This window comes from Myxocyprinus asiaticus, chromosome 26, assembly GCF_019703515.2.
Source record: "Myxocyprinus asiaticus isolate MX2 ecotype Aquarium Trade chromosome 26, UBuf_Myxa_2, whole genome shotgun sequence".
In the NCBI taxonomy this organism is placed as follows: Eukaryota; Metazoa; Chordata; class Actinopteri; order Cypriniformes; family Catostomidae; genus Myxocyprinus; species Myxocyprinus asiaticus.
The window spans coordinates 22492223-22508978 of record NC_059369.1 but is presented as its reverse complement, the minus strand read 5'-3'; the positions used below and the strand labels follow the sequence as shown (position 1 = coordinate 22508978).

The 16756-nt window shown below is 36.7% G+C and overlaps 1 protein-coding gene across 1 annotated transcript in view; it reads left to right on the top strand.

Annotated features, from left to right (window-relative positions):
* Positions 1-16756, top strand: part of LOC127417252 (multiple epidermal growth factor-like domains protein 11) — a 133823-nt gene that overhangs the window by 76835 nt on the left and 40232 nt on the right. Inside the window, exons 11-14 of the mRNA XM_051657129.1 lie at positions 973-1093; positions 4831-4994; positions 5171-5273; positions 14804-14950. Coding sequence (XP_051513089.1) covers positions 973-1093; positions 4831-4994; positions 5171-5273; positions 14804-14950 — 535 coding nt within the window. The remainder of the gene's footprint in view (positions 1-972; positions 1094-4830; positions 4995-5170; positions 5274-14803; positions 14951-16756) is intronic.

Below are 16756 nucleotides of genomic sequence, written 5' to 3'. Positions count from 1 at the left end.
GTGTTTCCTTGCTGGGGAAGAGGGTTTAGGCGAACAGTGTCTGGATAAACAGAGTTGCAGAGGGCTAGGGGCTGTGTGCTCATTAATGAAGCTGGGAAAAGCGGGCCTTTTGCACAGAGCTCTGAGCATCCTCTGTCACCTTAGTATGTGATAGCAATGAGGACACAAGCTACACATAGACTTGTTTCACTGATATTTCACTGCTGTTAAAATGTAATCTGACCCTGATATAGACTCTTCACGTTTCTAAGCACAACTGTGGCTGCCTTGAAATCATTTCTGACTCAAATGCTTTGATATTTGGGAAATGTTAAGTTTTCCAATAATTTTTTACAAAGTTCTCAGATGGGATTTGGTGTTACACTTTACAATGTGGTCATGTTACAGAGTAAAATTGTGCACAAAAGTACTGAATTTTACTAATTACTAGATTTTTACATTCTGAAGAAATGAGTGAAGTGAGTGAGCTTACCCATACAAAACTTGCCACCACGATGCTAGGGTGTTGAGTGTGGTTGCCAGGACGGTGCTGCAGTTTGTGGTTGCTAGGATGTTCTGGGTGGTTGCACGGGCATTGCTTACTGGCCCAAATCAAAGGAGCCCACCCCCAAATCTCTATGAGATTCTGGTTGAGATGGCTTGGCTCACTTCTTCAATATAGGTCTATGGGAGTTTTTCATAATAAAATACTTCAACCAGCCATGCAGTTTTAGGTATCCATGTCTTTAGCACAAATGTTGTGGGATGGGTTATGTACCTAACTTTTATACTTTGTGTTAGGTGTTTTTTTTTTAAATCCCTAAGCCTTAATATGAGCAATACTAATAGTGATGATTAGAAATCACCAATAATTATTTGAAAATGTAATATATGTAACATGGACACTGGAATGTAATGTGCTACTGGTATAGTATTTGTTTAATGAACATTTAACAAATGGTTCAACAATTCCTGCATGTGTGCGATTTTCAGGGAGATGACTGTTCCCAGACCTGCCCTTCAGGACTATATGGTACTAACTGCACTTCCATCTGCCACTGTCACAACCAGGCATCCTGCTCCCCGATCGATGGCTCCTGCATCTGTAAAGAAGGTACGGCATAACCTGCTTTCCATCTGTCCTTATCCCAGTGTCTCTCTTATAGACAGGGATGCCCAAAGGAAATTCCTTTGTGAGGAACAAAAATAGACCCAAATGAGACACTTCACTTGTTAACATAAAGTAAGAGTAAAGAAATTTAAAATGAATGTGAACAGTATACCTCATATTTGATCTTTTAATAATTTTATGAGACATGTTTGAGTTCATATTGAATTCTCAAATTTTTGATTGCAGACTTTGGTACGTTGTCAAGATGTCTTCTGAAATTCTAGGAGAGACATGTGAGATTACAGGGGTCTTTTCACAGTAGCAAAATCTTAGAAGCTGTTAATTTACTCTCTATTTAATCTTATTGCTGTCTTGGAGAATCAGTTGAGATATTAAAGAGAACACATTTTTTGTTTTTGATTTCCGATGGGTAGTGAGAAAGCAAAAGCCATGGGAGATTGTGGGTTTTTAACCAATCCGAAAACAAGGTTGAAACATGAACAACATGAATGACTCAATATTTAATCAATACATACAATCAAATTGTGAGGATGAGTCGTAATCCTTACAATTGATTTTCCTTGGCCCAATAATAATTTTTCACTTCCCTTTACAGACTGAAATAAAGGTTTTAAGAAACAGGAATTGAAAAATTGAAATTCTGTACGCCAGACCAGCCCATTATACTGCTAAAACAAACACTCTCTGTACATAAGACATCAGAAAGCCCTGTACGTTCGCCATAAATCAATATTTGTCATCATGCAAAGCTGGTCTTTCAGTATCAAAGGATTCAAAGTCCCTTTTGGTCACTTTCAAAGGATACATAACCACTTACCACTTACTTAGACATATGGCTTATTTAGGCTGTAAAAGCATTAAAAAAAATGCAGTAGGAATCCACAAGAGATCTGTGTTCAGCATTTGGCTGACCGCAGCTAACCATACCTGCGGGACAGCCCTCATGTTGCATAAACATGGACTCATCCTGAAAGGCCTGCACCAGCTAAGCATCCGTTCAGGTACCTTGAGTTTAGAAGGAAGCTCATTAGAGACACTACCTTTAAAATCATCCCATTCATAATGCAGAACCCTAGTGTGCTTCACAGCATCTCTGCCTCTCTCTCCCTGCTCTCATGTTGACCTCAAACCATGCATATATTCCACTCATGTCAGAGTGTAGGGAATGAGAGGCTCAGCACCCAAGCGCAAAGTTGAAAAAAAAAAAACAAAGGATTTATTAACACAAAAAGGGCAAAAACAAACCAAAACTCCCACAAGGGGGAAAAACTAACATTAACTACCCTATAGGGGAAAAAGGTAATCCAGGGCTGGGGCAGAGGGTAACGGGGAACGAGGACCAACCAGACTGAGCAGGAATAGGGGAATAGCATAAACACGAACCAACCAACCAACAGACAAGGACGACTCGAACAGACAAGAACAACTGGAAACACAAGATGAACTGGCACTGGACAGCACACACGAGGAGGCTAAAATAGGGAGAGAAATCAAACGGGTTAACAGGGGACAGGTGAGGCAAATGAACTAATAATAAGCAAACAAGGAGGCGGGGTATGACGTAAGAAAGAGAGGCACGCGGCGATACAGAAATAAAACCATGTGCTCTCATAAGACAACAAAACACCCAAATGGCATGAGCGTACATCGGCAAGACAATAAGGCAATATACGCTCATGCCAACCAACAAACAAGACGAGAGAATGCGTAGCAACATCAAACAAAGCGATGCCACTCTTTCTCACACTAAACAAAACCTGAGCGTACATCGCGAGACAAACGCCACGAGATGCATGCAACAGGCAACAAAAACAAGACAGGACATCTGTGCGAGAGTTCGGCCACACAAAAACCTGAAATCTCAGACCGAAGTGACCGAACCTCAGCACAATGTGAAGACTGCTTGTGACCCGGGCCTGCAAAGCGAGCACAACGCGAGTCCGTGGTCACAAGAGACAGACACAAAACATGGAGCATGAGTGTCCGGATCCCAACACAGACTGAAACTGAACCAGACAGGGAAGTCAGGATCCAGAGACCATGCTCCGGACATGAAACACAAGACAGCTCGTGACCCAGGTGTGCAGCGCAACGCGAGGCGCACCCGTGTTCGCGAGAGACAGACATAAACTATTGACACGTGCATGCCAACAAGATTACATAAGCGCGATGCACTCACGCTTGTACAAATACAGACAATGAAACAAAAGACAGACATGGGATGATGATGCCATGGTCCTGTCAGACAAAAACTCAAACTGACAGAGTGACAGGACCATGACAACTCATTGACTGCTTTGCAGTGCGAGCTGCAAGAGAAAAGAATCTTCTGGCTCCTCTGTCAGATATGACCTCACATCCCCCCTCTGCCTGCTCCATTAACTGAGCTCAGAGAAGGTTTATTTGGGGTGTACTTGGGGAGCAAATGTGAAAAGTAAGGTATTCTCATTTGTTGTAGACACTTGGTTGTGTTAAACTCATGACTAGCACTTACAGTACATACACTACTAGTCAAAACTACTCAATCTTTATTATAGCTATTTTCCATATTTAAGAATAATAGTGAAGTAATCAAAATTATGACATGATACAGATGGCAGAATGGGAATTATTTAGTGACCAAAAATCTTAAATAAATCAAAACTCTCTTGTGGTTTCAAAATAACCATGCTTTGCCTAGATTACAGTTTTGCACACTTTGAGCAATTCCTCAATCAACTTTATCAACCTAGGATGCTTTTTAAACAGTATTGAAGGAGTTCTCATTTATGCTGGGCACTTGTTGGCTGCTTTTCATTCAATATCTGGTCTAACTCATCCATTAACAAAATTAAAAATAGAAGAAGATAAAAATAATGTTTTAGTTTTGTAAAGATGGGAAAGGAATGAAGAAATTAGACTTTTCAGGCATTTGAAGAAATATACAGAGTTCAATACAAGTTAAGCTCAGTCAACAGCATTTGTGGCATAATGTTCATTACCACAAAAATATTTTCAACTCATCTCTACTTTTCTTTTAAAAAGCACAAATCAAGCTTACAGTGAGGCACTTACAATGGAAGTGAATGGGGCCCATTTTTGGAGGGTTTAAAGGCAGAAATATGAAGCTTATTATTTTATAAAAGCTCTTACATTACTTCTGTTAAAACGAATGTATTATTTGAGCTGTAGAGTTGTTTAAGTCATTGTTCACCAGAAAATCTCAAGTACAGGGTTTACGCGCTACGTCATCAAGGCAACACAGTTGTTAAATGGGATGTAATTTTACGCAGGAAAGGTAAGCGATTTTTTTCTCACTAAAATCATATTTACTGGTATATGCATATTGTTTACATCTTGTGGCTATACTTCTGAAACTGTGAGCAATTCAGTGTTTATGGATTGGCTCCATTCACTTCCATTGTAAGTGCCTGAATGTAACCTAGATTTTTTTACTTTTTTTAAGGAAAAGGAGGGACAGATCAAAATGCATTTTTGTGGTAATGAACATTATGCCACAAATGCTGTCGGTTGAGCTTAACTTGTATTGAACCTGGAATATTCCTTTAAGAATAGGCCTTCAAATCAAAAGGTTTTAAGGTCAAGAGAAACATAAATTCAGTCAAGTCAAGTATGTCCAAACTTTTGTGTAGGTGTAGGTAAAGGAAGCAGAATGACTGAAGGAACCAATGGTCCTAATAAATGAACAAATGTCTGTATTGTTTCCTTTTCCTTGGCAGGTTGGCAGGGTATAGACTGCTCAGTCCTTTGCTCCAGTGGGACTTGGGGTTTGGGCTGTAATCAGACTTGTTTGTGTGCTAACGGTGCGGCTTGTGAACCAATAGATGGCACCTGTACCTGCTCTTCAGGCTGGAGAGGGGAACGCTGCCAGCAGTCCTGCCCTGTGAGTGTATTCCAGGGACTGATTCCACTGTTTGTCTGCCAGGGGCCAACGAAACTAGCCATTTGATTTATATATTTATTTTTGTCATGACAGTGCAGAGTCATTTAAGCTTTCTTTCATGTGTGTGTGTGTGTGTGTGTGTGTGTGTGTGTGTGTGTGTGTGTGTGAATATTCAGGATGGCAGATACGGGCTGGAGTGTCGTGAGCATTGTGACTGTAACCACGCTGATGGATGCGACCCTGTGAGAGGTTTCTGTCGCTGTCTGCCAGGATGGACAGGTGAGTGACAGAACAGTGACATAATCACTTTGACATATGTTAACTTGACAAGGGACTCAAATTCTTAAAGGGAAACACACTGATACACAGATCACTCTACACTAAGGGTGTGAAGATACACTTAGCTCATGAGACGAGACGATACACGATACTGGGTTCACGAGAATGAGATGAGATGATATTTTAAAACTATATACACTACCGGTCAAAAGTTTTGAAACACTTACTCATTCTTTATTATAATTTTTTTTTTCTTCACATTTTAGAATAATAGTAAAGTCATCAAAACTATGGCATAGCATCAATGGAACTATGGGAATTATGTTGTGACTAAACAAAATCCAAAATAAATCAAAACTATGTTATATTTTAGCATCTTCAAAGTAGTCACCCTTTGCCTAGAATTTGCAGACATGTACTCTTGACATTTTCTCAACCAACTTCTTGAGGTATCACCCTGGGATGCTTTTTAAACAGTATTCCCGTCTATGTTGGGCACTTATTGGCTGCTTTTCTTTATTATTTGGTCCAAGTCATCAATTTCAAAAACTTTTTTTTTTTTAAAATACATTTTAGTTTTATAATGAAATAAATTAATATGGTGGCACAATTATATTTTTGTCTACAAAACTAATTTAAAACATTTAAGCATACGCCTTCAGATCAAAAGATTTTTAAGATCATGAGAAACATTTCAGTCAAGTGTTTCAAAACTTTTGACCGGTAGTGTATATGACTGGAAAAATAGTCTTATATTCGACTGAAAGTCACAGAATGCAAAACAATGCAGGTGTGAAATGATTTAACTAATCATCTTGTAATGAATGTCACTTCAGTTCTACTTTGAGTATGAATTATCATATGCAGTAAAAGACAGAACAATATGCAAGCACTGTAAAAGGTTTTGCCTTCTGACTGGCTTCTCTCCTGTATGATTTCACATGAGTCTCTTCAGACCTGGTTAATTTTAGTTGAGAGCTGCGGTGGTTCTGTAGGTGTCTTTGCATAGTGCTTGTGTTAGCCGCGGTGTACAGCACTATTTTCTTACAGTGCTTACATATTGGCTGTGTCTCGTTTGGAAGGCTGCGTTCTCCGGAGGTCGCATTTGTCGGCCACATACGTCATCGAGGCTGTCTTGTTTCATTTATTTATTTATTTTTACATTTTTTTATTTTTTTTTTATTGGGAATGCAAAAAAGGTTAACAATTGTATAAATGTAAGTGCATATACATAAAAGGCATTGACAATCGATAAAAAATAAGAAAAAGAAAGACAAAAATTAAAAAATACATGAAACAAGAGCCTCAATGATGTATGTGGCTGACAAATGCGACCTCCGGAGGACGCAGCCTTCCAAACGAGATACAGCCTTTGTTCGTGTCTTGTCTGTCACTTTGTCGCCGATTATTGTTTCCACCGGGTACAAAATGCCGCCACACAAATGATTTAAATGTGGCGGGGGTATTTTCTATGCTAATTTCACCCTCACACTCCGTCATGCTGATATCGTGAGACAGCTTTTCACCTCAAATGAGAAATATCATCACGTTGATCACGTAATATCACGAGATCTCGTCACACCCCTACTCTACACTGTAAAAAATTTTAATGTGCAAATTTACTTATCTTACATCTATTTTTATTTCATCTAACACTTTAAATTGCTTTTGTTGATTAAACCTAATGCATTCAGGTTGGTTTAGTCATTCTGAATTATATATATATATATATATATATATATATATATATATATATATATATATATATATATACATTTTTAATTTACAAAACATGTTTTACTGTGATTACAACTATAAACACCCATGGTGGCAGAAATTTCCTTTATTATTAAGCACAGTTTAAGACTGTTTTAATAATTAGGACTGAGCTATATAGTAAATATTCACAACATATTTACAATGATTTTGTTAACAATAGAACTCTAAGCAACATTGTAAATATCACAATGATTTGCTAGACTTTTTATTCAGCCATTACACATAAGTATCATTAAGACCATGTCATTAGACTAGTTTTGGGGTCCTTTCTTTATTTTATGACTCATGAGTAAGCACTTTCAATAAGACAGATATTTCAATAGCATCTCTAATTTAAACTTCTGTAGCAAAACCAGCATTCGATTTGTTTCAATTCATTTCCAGAGTATCAGTTCAAACAGTCTGTTTCGATGTATTGGTTCAAAGTATCGATGTATTCTAATTCAAAAATTATTTTGCGCCATTGCCCAAACAAAGAAATTCATTCAAGACTAGATAGATAAATATTGCTGTTTATTACCATGTATTGGTATTTTATGGTTTAGTTGAAATGATGGCTCCTCTTATGCAAAAAAATCAATAATAATAATTATAATAATAAATCGCCATTATATCAGAGTGGAAAAATTAATATTGAGATGTAATTTTTAAGATATATCATCAGCCCTAGTAATAATTACCTACCACTAATCATAATCAGAGTCAGCTGGCATAATTTTGAAGATATCAAAACCTCAAGATATTACAGTGCGCACATTGGGATTTTCTTAAAGCAAATGCTGTATAATCCATTCAGAAGCAATGGATTATACAGTAAAATATACAGGGGAAAATGGTGTCCATGTGAATTCATAAAATAGTACAACAAAGTGCTGTAGTATCAATCTATTTAATCTTTAAAATATAATAATAAAAATAAATGTCCCTGTAATCATGCAAGTATTAATCCTTAAATTGTCTTCTACCAGAGGGAAATGTGCAATTGTAGAATAATTATTAAATCTAATTATGAATATATATATATATATATATATATATATATATATATATATATATATATATATATACATATACCAAATCTCTTTATTTCAGAAGTGACGCAAAAGCAATTTTTGGTAACACTTCCTATGAAGCCCATATTTACAATGCATTGTAAAGGCATTATAATGCATTAGTAATGTCTCATAATACACCTTATAATATGTTATAACTTCTCAGAAATAATTGTAACCACAATTATAATACATTATAATACTTACCTATTCATAGTTATACCTTAGAGTATTATGCATTATAACACAAGCAACATCCAATTTTATCTGCAGAAATTATAATGTATTATATATATTTGTAAAAACAAAAAACAGTTTATAATAATAATGCATATAATAGGTATGCTTTCAGTAAGACATGTGGTTATAAGACATTACATATGCTGGAAGTTAAATACATTGCACATGCACAAAATACAAAATAACACACATTCAATGTAAATTTTGAGATATTACGATAAACACTTTTAACAAGGTTAAAATTTATCAGAAACTCTCTCTCAATATATGTATGTTTATCAAACATGTAAAAAAAAATCAAACTGATTCTTTACTGGACTATTCTGTAAATTGTAATGTTTGTACATCTTATTTGGAGAATTATTTTATAAATAACTTCCATTATATAAGTTTGACTTGTAATGTATTGTATGTTACAAGTTTATGTCATGGCTGTTTATAAAAAGATATTGCTTTTGTAACTTTACTTAAATATAATCACATCATAAAGCCTTTTGACTGTTTACACTATACGGCACTTATACGATTAACTTTTATTAACTTCTGCTGTGTTAAAATTGGATGTTGCTTGTGTTAAAATGCATTATTCTCTTAAGTATAACTATGAATAGGGGAAGTCTTTATAACTGTAGTTATAATTATTTATGAGAAGTTATAACTTATTATAAGGTGTACTATGAGACATTATGAATGCAGTGTAATGCATGTATAATGGCTTTACAATGCATTATAAATATGGGCTTCATAGAAAGTGTTACCCAGTTTTGTTACATGACCTCCTGTTAATGATATGTTAGATTACATTATTCATGGTAAATATAATGTTCAGATCAGTACACACACAGGAACACCATGCCATCAAAAGATTTTATCACACAACATGCTAACACCACATTTGATGAGTTCTCACTTCATCCTTGAACTTTGAGGAGTTCAAGGATTCAGTCTACGGGTAGGCTTAATAAGAGATCTCTTAAACCATGAAGCATTTATTATATCTGTTGCTGAACATGTTACCTAATTAGATTGCACTGACCCAGACTGTAGCAGTCGTTCTGCCGTTTGCTTACACGACTTTCACACTGTGCTTACACCTTCTGTTATAGCGGTCTCAGCATTGTGTGTCCATGTGAGAGAGACTGAGAGGCCGTCGACATATTTAAATACCACAGAAGGGCTGTGTTTACAAGCTCTGAAGCATCACATTAACATGTGAAAGTGTTATACAACAAGAGAGAGAAAGATCAAGAGCAAGAGAGTGGGGCAGGTTGGGTCGGTGGGCAGGGGTGCTTTAACGTACCTCTCGGCCATGGGCTCACTGGTCTGCTGAGGCTCCCTTCAAGTTGTTGAGCGGAGGTGGGGGTGGGGCTGCTGTGCATTGAACAAGCACTATACAGATACCTTTAACTGTTGCGCACTGTTACCATGTCAACATCCGCGTCTCCCGCTGAAAGCGTTTTAACGCGCTCCTCCCGCTGGGCCCCATGGGAGTTATAGGCCCCTGGGCTTCAGCTCGTACATGCCCGTGCATTAATGCGCCCCTGTCGGTGGGTGCGGCTTTACCCGCGAGCCCACGATCACTCTCTCTGTTCAGGTCTCCAAATTCTGGCCATGTGCTCTGGGAAATGGTGTGGCTTTCATTATCTGCGAGAATGAGCCAGCAACGCAGAAATCTCACGCTCTGAATCCTGCCCAGGTCTCCACCATCTGCCAGGCCTAATGGAGTCACCAGGGTGCAAATAGGCCTTGGAGACTTCGAGCATCTGAACAAAGAGACTACGCAGAGCAGTGATTTATGGAAGCTATCAAGAGAGACAGAGCTAGACTTACATAGTGTATAAATGAGAAGAGAGCGTTGAGTCTGATACAAAGAATATGCGTGCAGAGAAAGAGACAGCAAGAGAACATTTGATGAGGAAACTCTGAATCTGCAGACTAGTGTAGACAATAGTCATAAATCTAATATTGAGGCTGATCATTTTAAGAATATTAGTTAGAGAAGGTAAGAAGATAAAGAGATTATCCTCAAAGAGCAACAGATAGAAGACTTGTGAGATACAAGGGAACAGAATGACTAAAGAACGAATTAGTAAAACGTATAGGAAGAGAGTGGAGATACACCCAAGAATAGACAAGCTAAGAGTGTGTTTTATTAAAAGAGAGAAAAAGAGGGATGTGAGAGACAGAAATTAAATGGCCTCTGAAATAAACTCTGTGTCCTAACCAAGTTTCCAGTGACAAGCCTGTCCATAATGAAAGTGAAAATGCTGTGCGGTGTGACATAACCGCATCCAGTCAGAATGTATTTAATGCTTAAAGGAATGTTCCAGGTTTAATACAAGTTAAGCTCCATCGACAGCATTTGTGGCATAATGTTGATTACCACAAAAAATTATTTCAACTCGCTCCTCCTTTTCTTTAAAAAACAAAATACAAACAAAATCTTGGTTCCAGTGAGGCACTTACTGAGTGGGCCAATTTTTGAACTCACTGTTTCAAAAGTATAGCCATAAGACATAAAGGATATGCATGTAAACATGATTTTAGTGTGATTAAAAAAAAATCTGTGTAAAGTAAAATTTTACAAATTGGTTACCATGACAATGTAATGTCAACAAACCCTAAAACCCTAAAATGAATGTAAAAATTACAATTTAAACAACTTTACAGCTCAAATAATAAATGAGTTTTATCAGAAGAATTAATGCAAGTGCTTTTATAAAATTGTAAGCTTCAAATTTCTGTGTTTAAACCCTCCAAAAATTGGCAACATTCACTTCCATTGTAAGTGCCACACTTTTTTTAAAAAAGAAAAGGAGAAACAAGTCTAAATATATTTTTGAGGTAATCGACATTGTCACAAATGCTGTCGATTGAGCTTAACTTGTATTGAACCCAGACATTCCTTTAATATACTGTACAATTATATGGATTGGGATTTTGGACCAATGAGATTTCACTGTGGGTGGAGCTGCCTACACTAAAAATTGGTAACCTACAATTGTTAACTTTAGGAGCTATTTAGCTGATCTAACCTTTGAAAATTGGTTTTGTTTGTGTAGCCTAATGTAGTCAGGTTGACAATAATATTTTGACTTGAATCAAACCAGTTACTTTAGATGTCTTCACACAAAAAAAAACAAAAATTAAAAAAAATTTGATGCCAGAGAAACAGAAACCAACCGATGTAGTTTCATGCTGCACCTGCTGAGAACACGGTGAAAAAATGTATAGTTCCAGTCATGGATTCTGATTGGTCAATACAGCATTCCATCAAAGCTACACTGAAAAACATGTCATCGTAATTAACAAGCTTGATTCAGTTAAAAAATATTTTAAATTAAACACTGAATCAACCTGACCACCACCCTTTATCCTTGACTATATTAACAATGTAGCAGGGACTCTCATACCTTATTGGTACTACAGGGTGAGATGAGAAAGAGACAAAATAAAAGACACAGGTAGAGAAAGAAAGAAAGAAAGAAAGGAAACATGGAGGAACGATTTTAGGAGCTCCAGGGTCTCTAGAGTGGAGGATTATGAGTGTAAAACCGTGTGCCCATCAGAGACCCTTGCATTGTGTGTGCAGAAACATGCGCTTGTGTCCACTTAACATGGAAAGTGTGCTAGAACATGATGAGTATGATGGTACTTGCGCTTCACTTATTAATTGGCTGGCGGTCTGGTCCCTCTGGCAGTACTCTTCTAGTCTCATAAGCAAAGATTCACTTCCCAGACTCTGTTTGTCACCATTAGGCTTTCAGGGCGATCTTCATTTCTCATTCACTGTTGACTATAAAGGAAGTGCAGGACTTTTTTTTTCTGGCCAGCAGAAGCTCAAACAGGCTTGCCCCTCCACCTCTCTGATTTGCCGCTGAAGTGGTGCAGGTATGATGCCTGTCCCTGGAGTTTAGACTGGTCTAATTCAAAGACTTGGGACTAATACTGTTTTAATGGGCTGTGTCACTTGCTCAGAAAAGTCTCTGTCAAAGGAAATTGCAAATGAGGTTCCTGAGCTGCAACTTGAAAGGGTGTTCTGAATCTCTGTGTGAAAATATCTGTGTGTGTGTGTGTGTGTGTGTGTGTGTGTGTGTGTGTGTGTGTGTGTGTGTGTGTGTGTGTGTGTGTGCGTGTGCGTGTGTACGTGTGCGTGTGCATGCATGAGCACTAATAATTTTTTCCTACTATACTTTTACATTTTGCTTAGGGAGTGTGAAACATAGTTGCTGATTTATTAAGGTTTTATTATTAAAGCAATAAGCCACGAGAGGCCTGTGTTACAGTGATTTTACCATGAGTAAGGGGTATTCTTAGGCATAACGTTGAGTGGACTGGCAAAAAAAAACCTCAACCGTGATTAAATAATGCATGTGCTCTAGAGTGGCTTCTTGCTTTTATAAAATAGCGGCAACAGCTATAAGACACCAATATTCAATGAATAACTAACAATTATTCTGCCAAGTAATACTGTTCATTAGCATACCTGTAGATGATATTTTACAAAGACTTGACACATTTATGTAGAATTCAATTGATGAGATCTGTGTGTGTATCTGTGTGTGTATACACTTTTAGCACTATTGACTTCTAGAAAGTAAGGTGTCATTAAAACATTTTTTACAGTAGTGTTTTGTAATTTCCAACTGTGTATGTTCATGAATCACAGGAGATTTATCAAAAAAAAAAAAAAAAAATTCTGAAAGTCATACAAATTCTCAACACAGTGTCATTTGTACCACATTTCAAATTCTGTGTTTAAAATAATTTCATGGTGGAAATGACTGTGATGGAAATGACATTTTTAAAATGAAATGGCCAACCCCCTTGTCTTGCTAAAGCTCATTTTATTGCTAACATTTTATTTAACCTTAATACACACAATTAATTAACATTAAATATATATTTAATAATAAAAATTTGGCTAAATGATTACCTTTATTATATTATTAGCTTGATTGAAAATGACGCCCAATAAAAATAATCTGCTTACAAGTGATATTTACCTTGATTTTTCTGTTTTCTTCAAACATCTCTTGTCTCATATTTCATCTCAAGCACACTCTTTACTGACACTTTTGTCAACTTGGTAAACAAGTACACTCACTTTTGAAAAAGGGGCAAAACTCTTTGTTTAGATATTCTTAGTGGTGATCTTGGTGAATGCAATATGATAAAAGACACCAACGTTCAGTAAACAATTCTTAATAAAATTAAATAAAATTTATTTCACCATACTGTAGTTCATTAGCCTGACTTAAAGCTGTTTACAGTTGCCTAGCAACTTGCTGCATTAATATAAAATGTATCAATCATTAATTTATCATTAATTAAAAGTTATCAACATTTTACAATGGCTTTATAGAGTTGGAACTATCTATTTTTAATATGTATTTAGCTCTTTTTACACTGTGGGAATATTGAATGTTAACTTGTTTATGAGTATATCAGTGTGCCTTGAGCTTCCTAAATTTGAGCTGTAATCTTATATGACCAGGTTTGCTTGACTAATGTCAGTTCATTTCAGCACTTTTAGTTTATATAGTAGGTCTCTTCTTTTCGGCAGTACACATATACACACACACACACACATATATGTGTGTGTCTGTGTACTGGCACATGTCCCTCATGGAGCTCTACACACAAGCCAGCTGAAAGAGAATGGGAGAAGAGGCTCGAACACTTGAGGGACTTGGCCCTGTTAATGAACACACTGCACTGGCAGGGAGGCCCGGTCTGATCAAAAATACATACAGAGCACAGCACAGTGCAGCCCAGTGCTGTGGCCAAGAGTTGCCTGAACCTACACACCCCACACTTTCAAAACCAGGACTGCTGCTTTCAGAGCAATTGGGACTCAACACAGACACACACACATACACTTCAAAAACTCATTTGTAAAAATTTTTAAACATCCTTAAAACAAGATAAATTTACTTGAGAAGCAAAATGTATCATATTTCATTTTAAAAGATGCATAAGAGACTTGTTTCTTGAGAAAGGCTTTATTTATTTTTTCTTACCCCACTGGCAATTTCTAACTCTTGTTTTGAGTATAAATCTAGCTAAATTTAGTGAGTTTTATGGTTAAAACAAGAAGAAAAAAAATTAATAAAGATATATTCTCTGAAACAAGATTATCTTGAATATATTCTTCCACATATTTACTTCTCCAGTACATTTTTCTTTTGTCACGTACAAAGAAAAAATTATTGCTGCCCAGTTGCTGTCTCAATGGAAAGTATATCACCAAAAAGCAATGCCCTTAAGTTTCTAGCATTCCAGCCATACATGTTCCTTCTCCAAACATGCATATCTGATTTATTTTGCTTTTGTTTATTCTGCTTTTCTGCATTTATTCGTAACTCCCACTGCCTGTTATAAAAGTAATTATGGATACAGATAAATATGGAACTCTTTTTGCTTGTGAGATCATGCAGTGATATTTTCCTTTAACAGGGATTCACTGTGACAGCATCTGCCCTCAAGGTTTCTGGGGGGCTAACTGCTCAACAACCTGCTCCTGCCAGAACGGAGGCTCTTGCTCTCCCGAAGACGGAACCTGTGTATGTGCTCCCGGCTTCCGTGGCACTTCCTGCAAGAGAAGTAAGCTTCTTATGAACTTCCTTCCTTCAACCCTCACAGAGATTGTGATTTTACCAAAAAAAAAAAAAAAAAATGCTCCTAGATGGATCAACATCCTTGTTCATCCTGAATCAGATTTTAGCAATAAGAAAAAAAAATTATTGTTAGGGTTAGGTTTAGTGCTGGGGTAAGGATCTTGTACACCATTATTATTAACCAGTCCTTTCCTTCTGATTTAAGGAGTAGTTAAAGTAATAGTTTACTCAAAAAATGAAATTCTGTCATATACTCATATTTCATTCCAAGCTCATATGACTTAATTTCTTATGCAGAACACAAAAGGCAAATTTTTCATTAGTAACCTGGTTGATCTTGTCAATAAAAGGGCAGCTGATAAGGATTCACTTTAAAGCTTAAAAAATACCAAAAAGTATCGTAAAAGTTGTTCATGCAGCTTGTGCATCATATTCCAAGTCTTCTAAAGGCATACAATAGGTTTTGGTGAGAAACAACCTGCAATTTAAGTCATCTGTTGCGCATTCGAGCTATGATATAAGCTTGTTAACAGTGGCTAGCATGTTCAAACAATACAATTTCTAGTGTGAACACTCATGCTAGAATTTTGTTAATTTGTTTTGATAGAATATTCATTTTTGGATGACTTATTCAAGTCCTATTCCTTTAATTTTAGGGTTAGAGTCAGGTGTGTGTGACAGAGTCAGAACCAGGGCTTGACATTAACACCTGCCCATCTACCAAATGCGGGTACATATCGGCTAGGTAACTCTGTCACCCTTACTAGCCACTTTGGCAGGTGGCCACAGCTAAAGCAAATTTTATTGTATTTATCTCGCATTCAGCGCATTATAAGCACTAAATATGCTTACACTCATAACTTACACTCACTTCTTTGCGGGCCGAATTAAGCTTGCTTTCACACAAACCTCCGCAGCGCACATCAGCGTACTCCAGAGATAAGATAGTTTTTTTTAAATATACATCATCATCCAAAATAAAATGATTTACTGCAGTAACACTAACTGTTAACTGGTTTAGATGCATATTAAATCGATTAGGGTGCATCTATAAGACTTCATTTTTATTATTAATATTATTCTGTCATCATTCACTTACCTTTATTTTGATCCAAACCCTCTGGACTTTATTTCTTCCATGATTGGAAAAAAGATTAATGTATTTTTCCATTTATGGAATAGGTGAATGGTGACTGAGTTTAATCTACCTAAGATCTCCTTTTGTACTCCATGGAATTGTTAATTGTGAAAGTTGTAGTTAAAGGTTTGTAAATATGTTTAGGCTATTAGTTTTCAAAGCACATACTATAGTTTATTTTTAAGATATACTATCCACATTAGCTTAACCACAGTAATGTGGAGCCATCCATGGTCTGACCTGTGGTTATGGCATTATTATTACAAATCTCAAAAATCATGAAAATTACACACCTCCAAACATTGTTTAAATCCAGGTGCATGACCAAAAAAAAGTATGTCACAATGAAAAACACACATCAAAGTCGGCACACTGTTGCTCCCAAATAAATTTCATGAGCTCACCCAGAGATAATTGAACGTGACATTTCGAGCTACATGCGCTTCATCTGACTTAAATTACATATTCAAAAACAAACCCATATACAGTATACCCATGAGCACCAATCAAGGGATAGCATGATCACATAGCTTCAATGCCAATATATTTTAGGCTGTGTCTCGTTTGGAAGGATGCATCCTCTGGAGGTTGCATTTGTTGGCCACATACGTCATCGAGGCTGTCTCGTTTCATAAAAGCGAGTAGGACACTTTG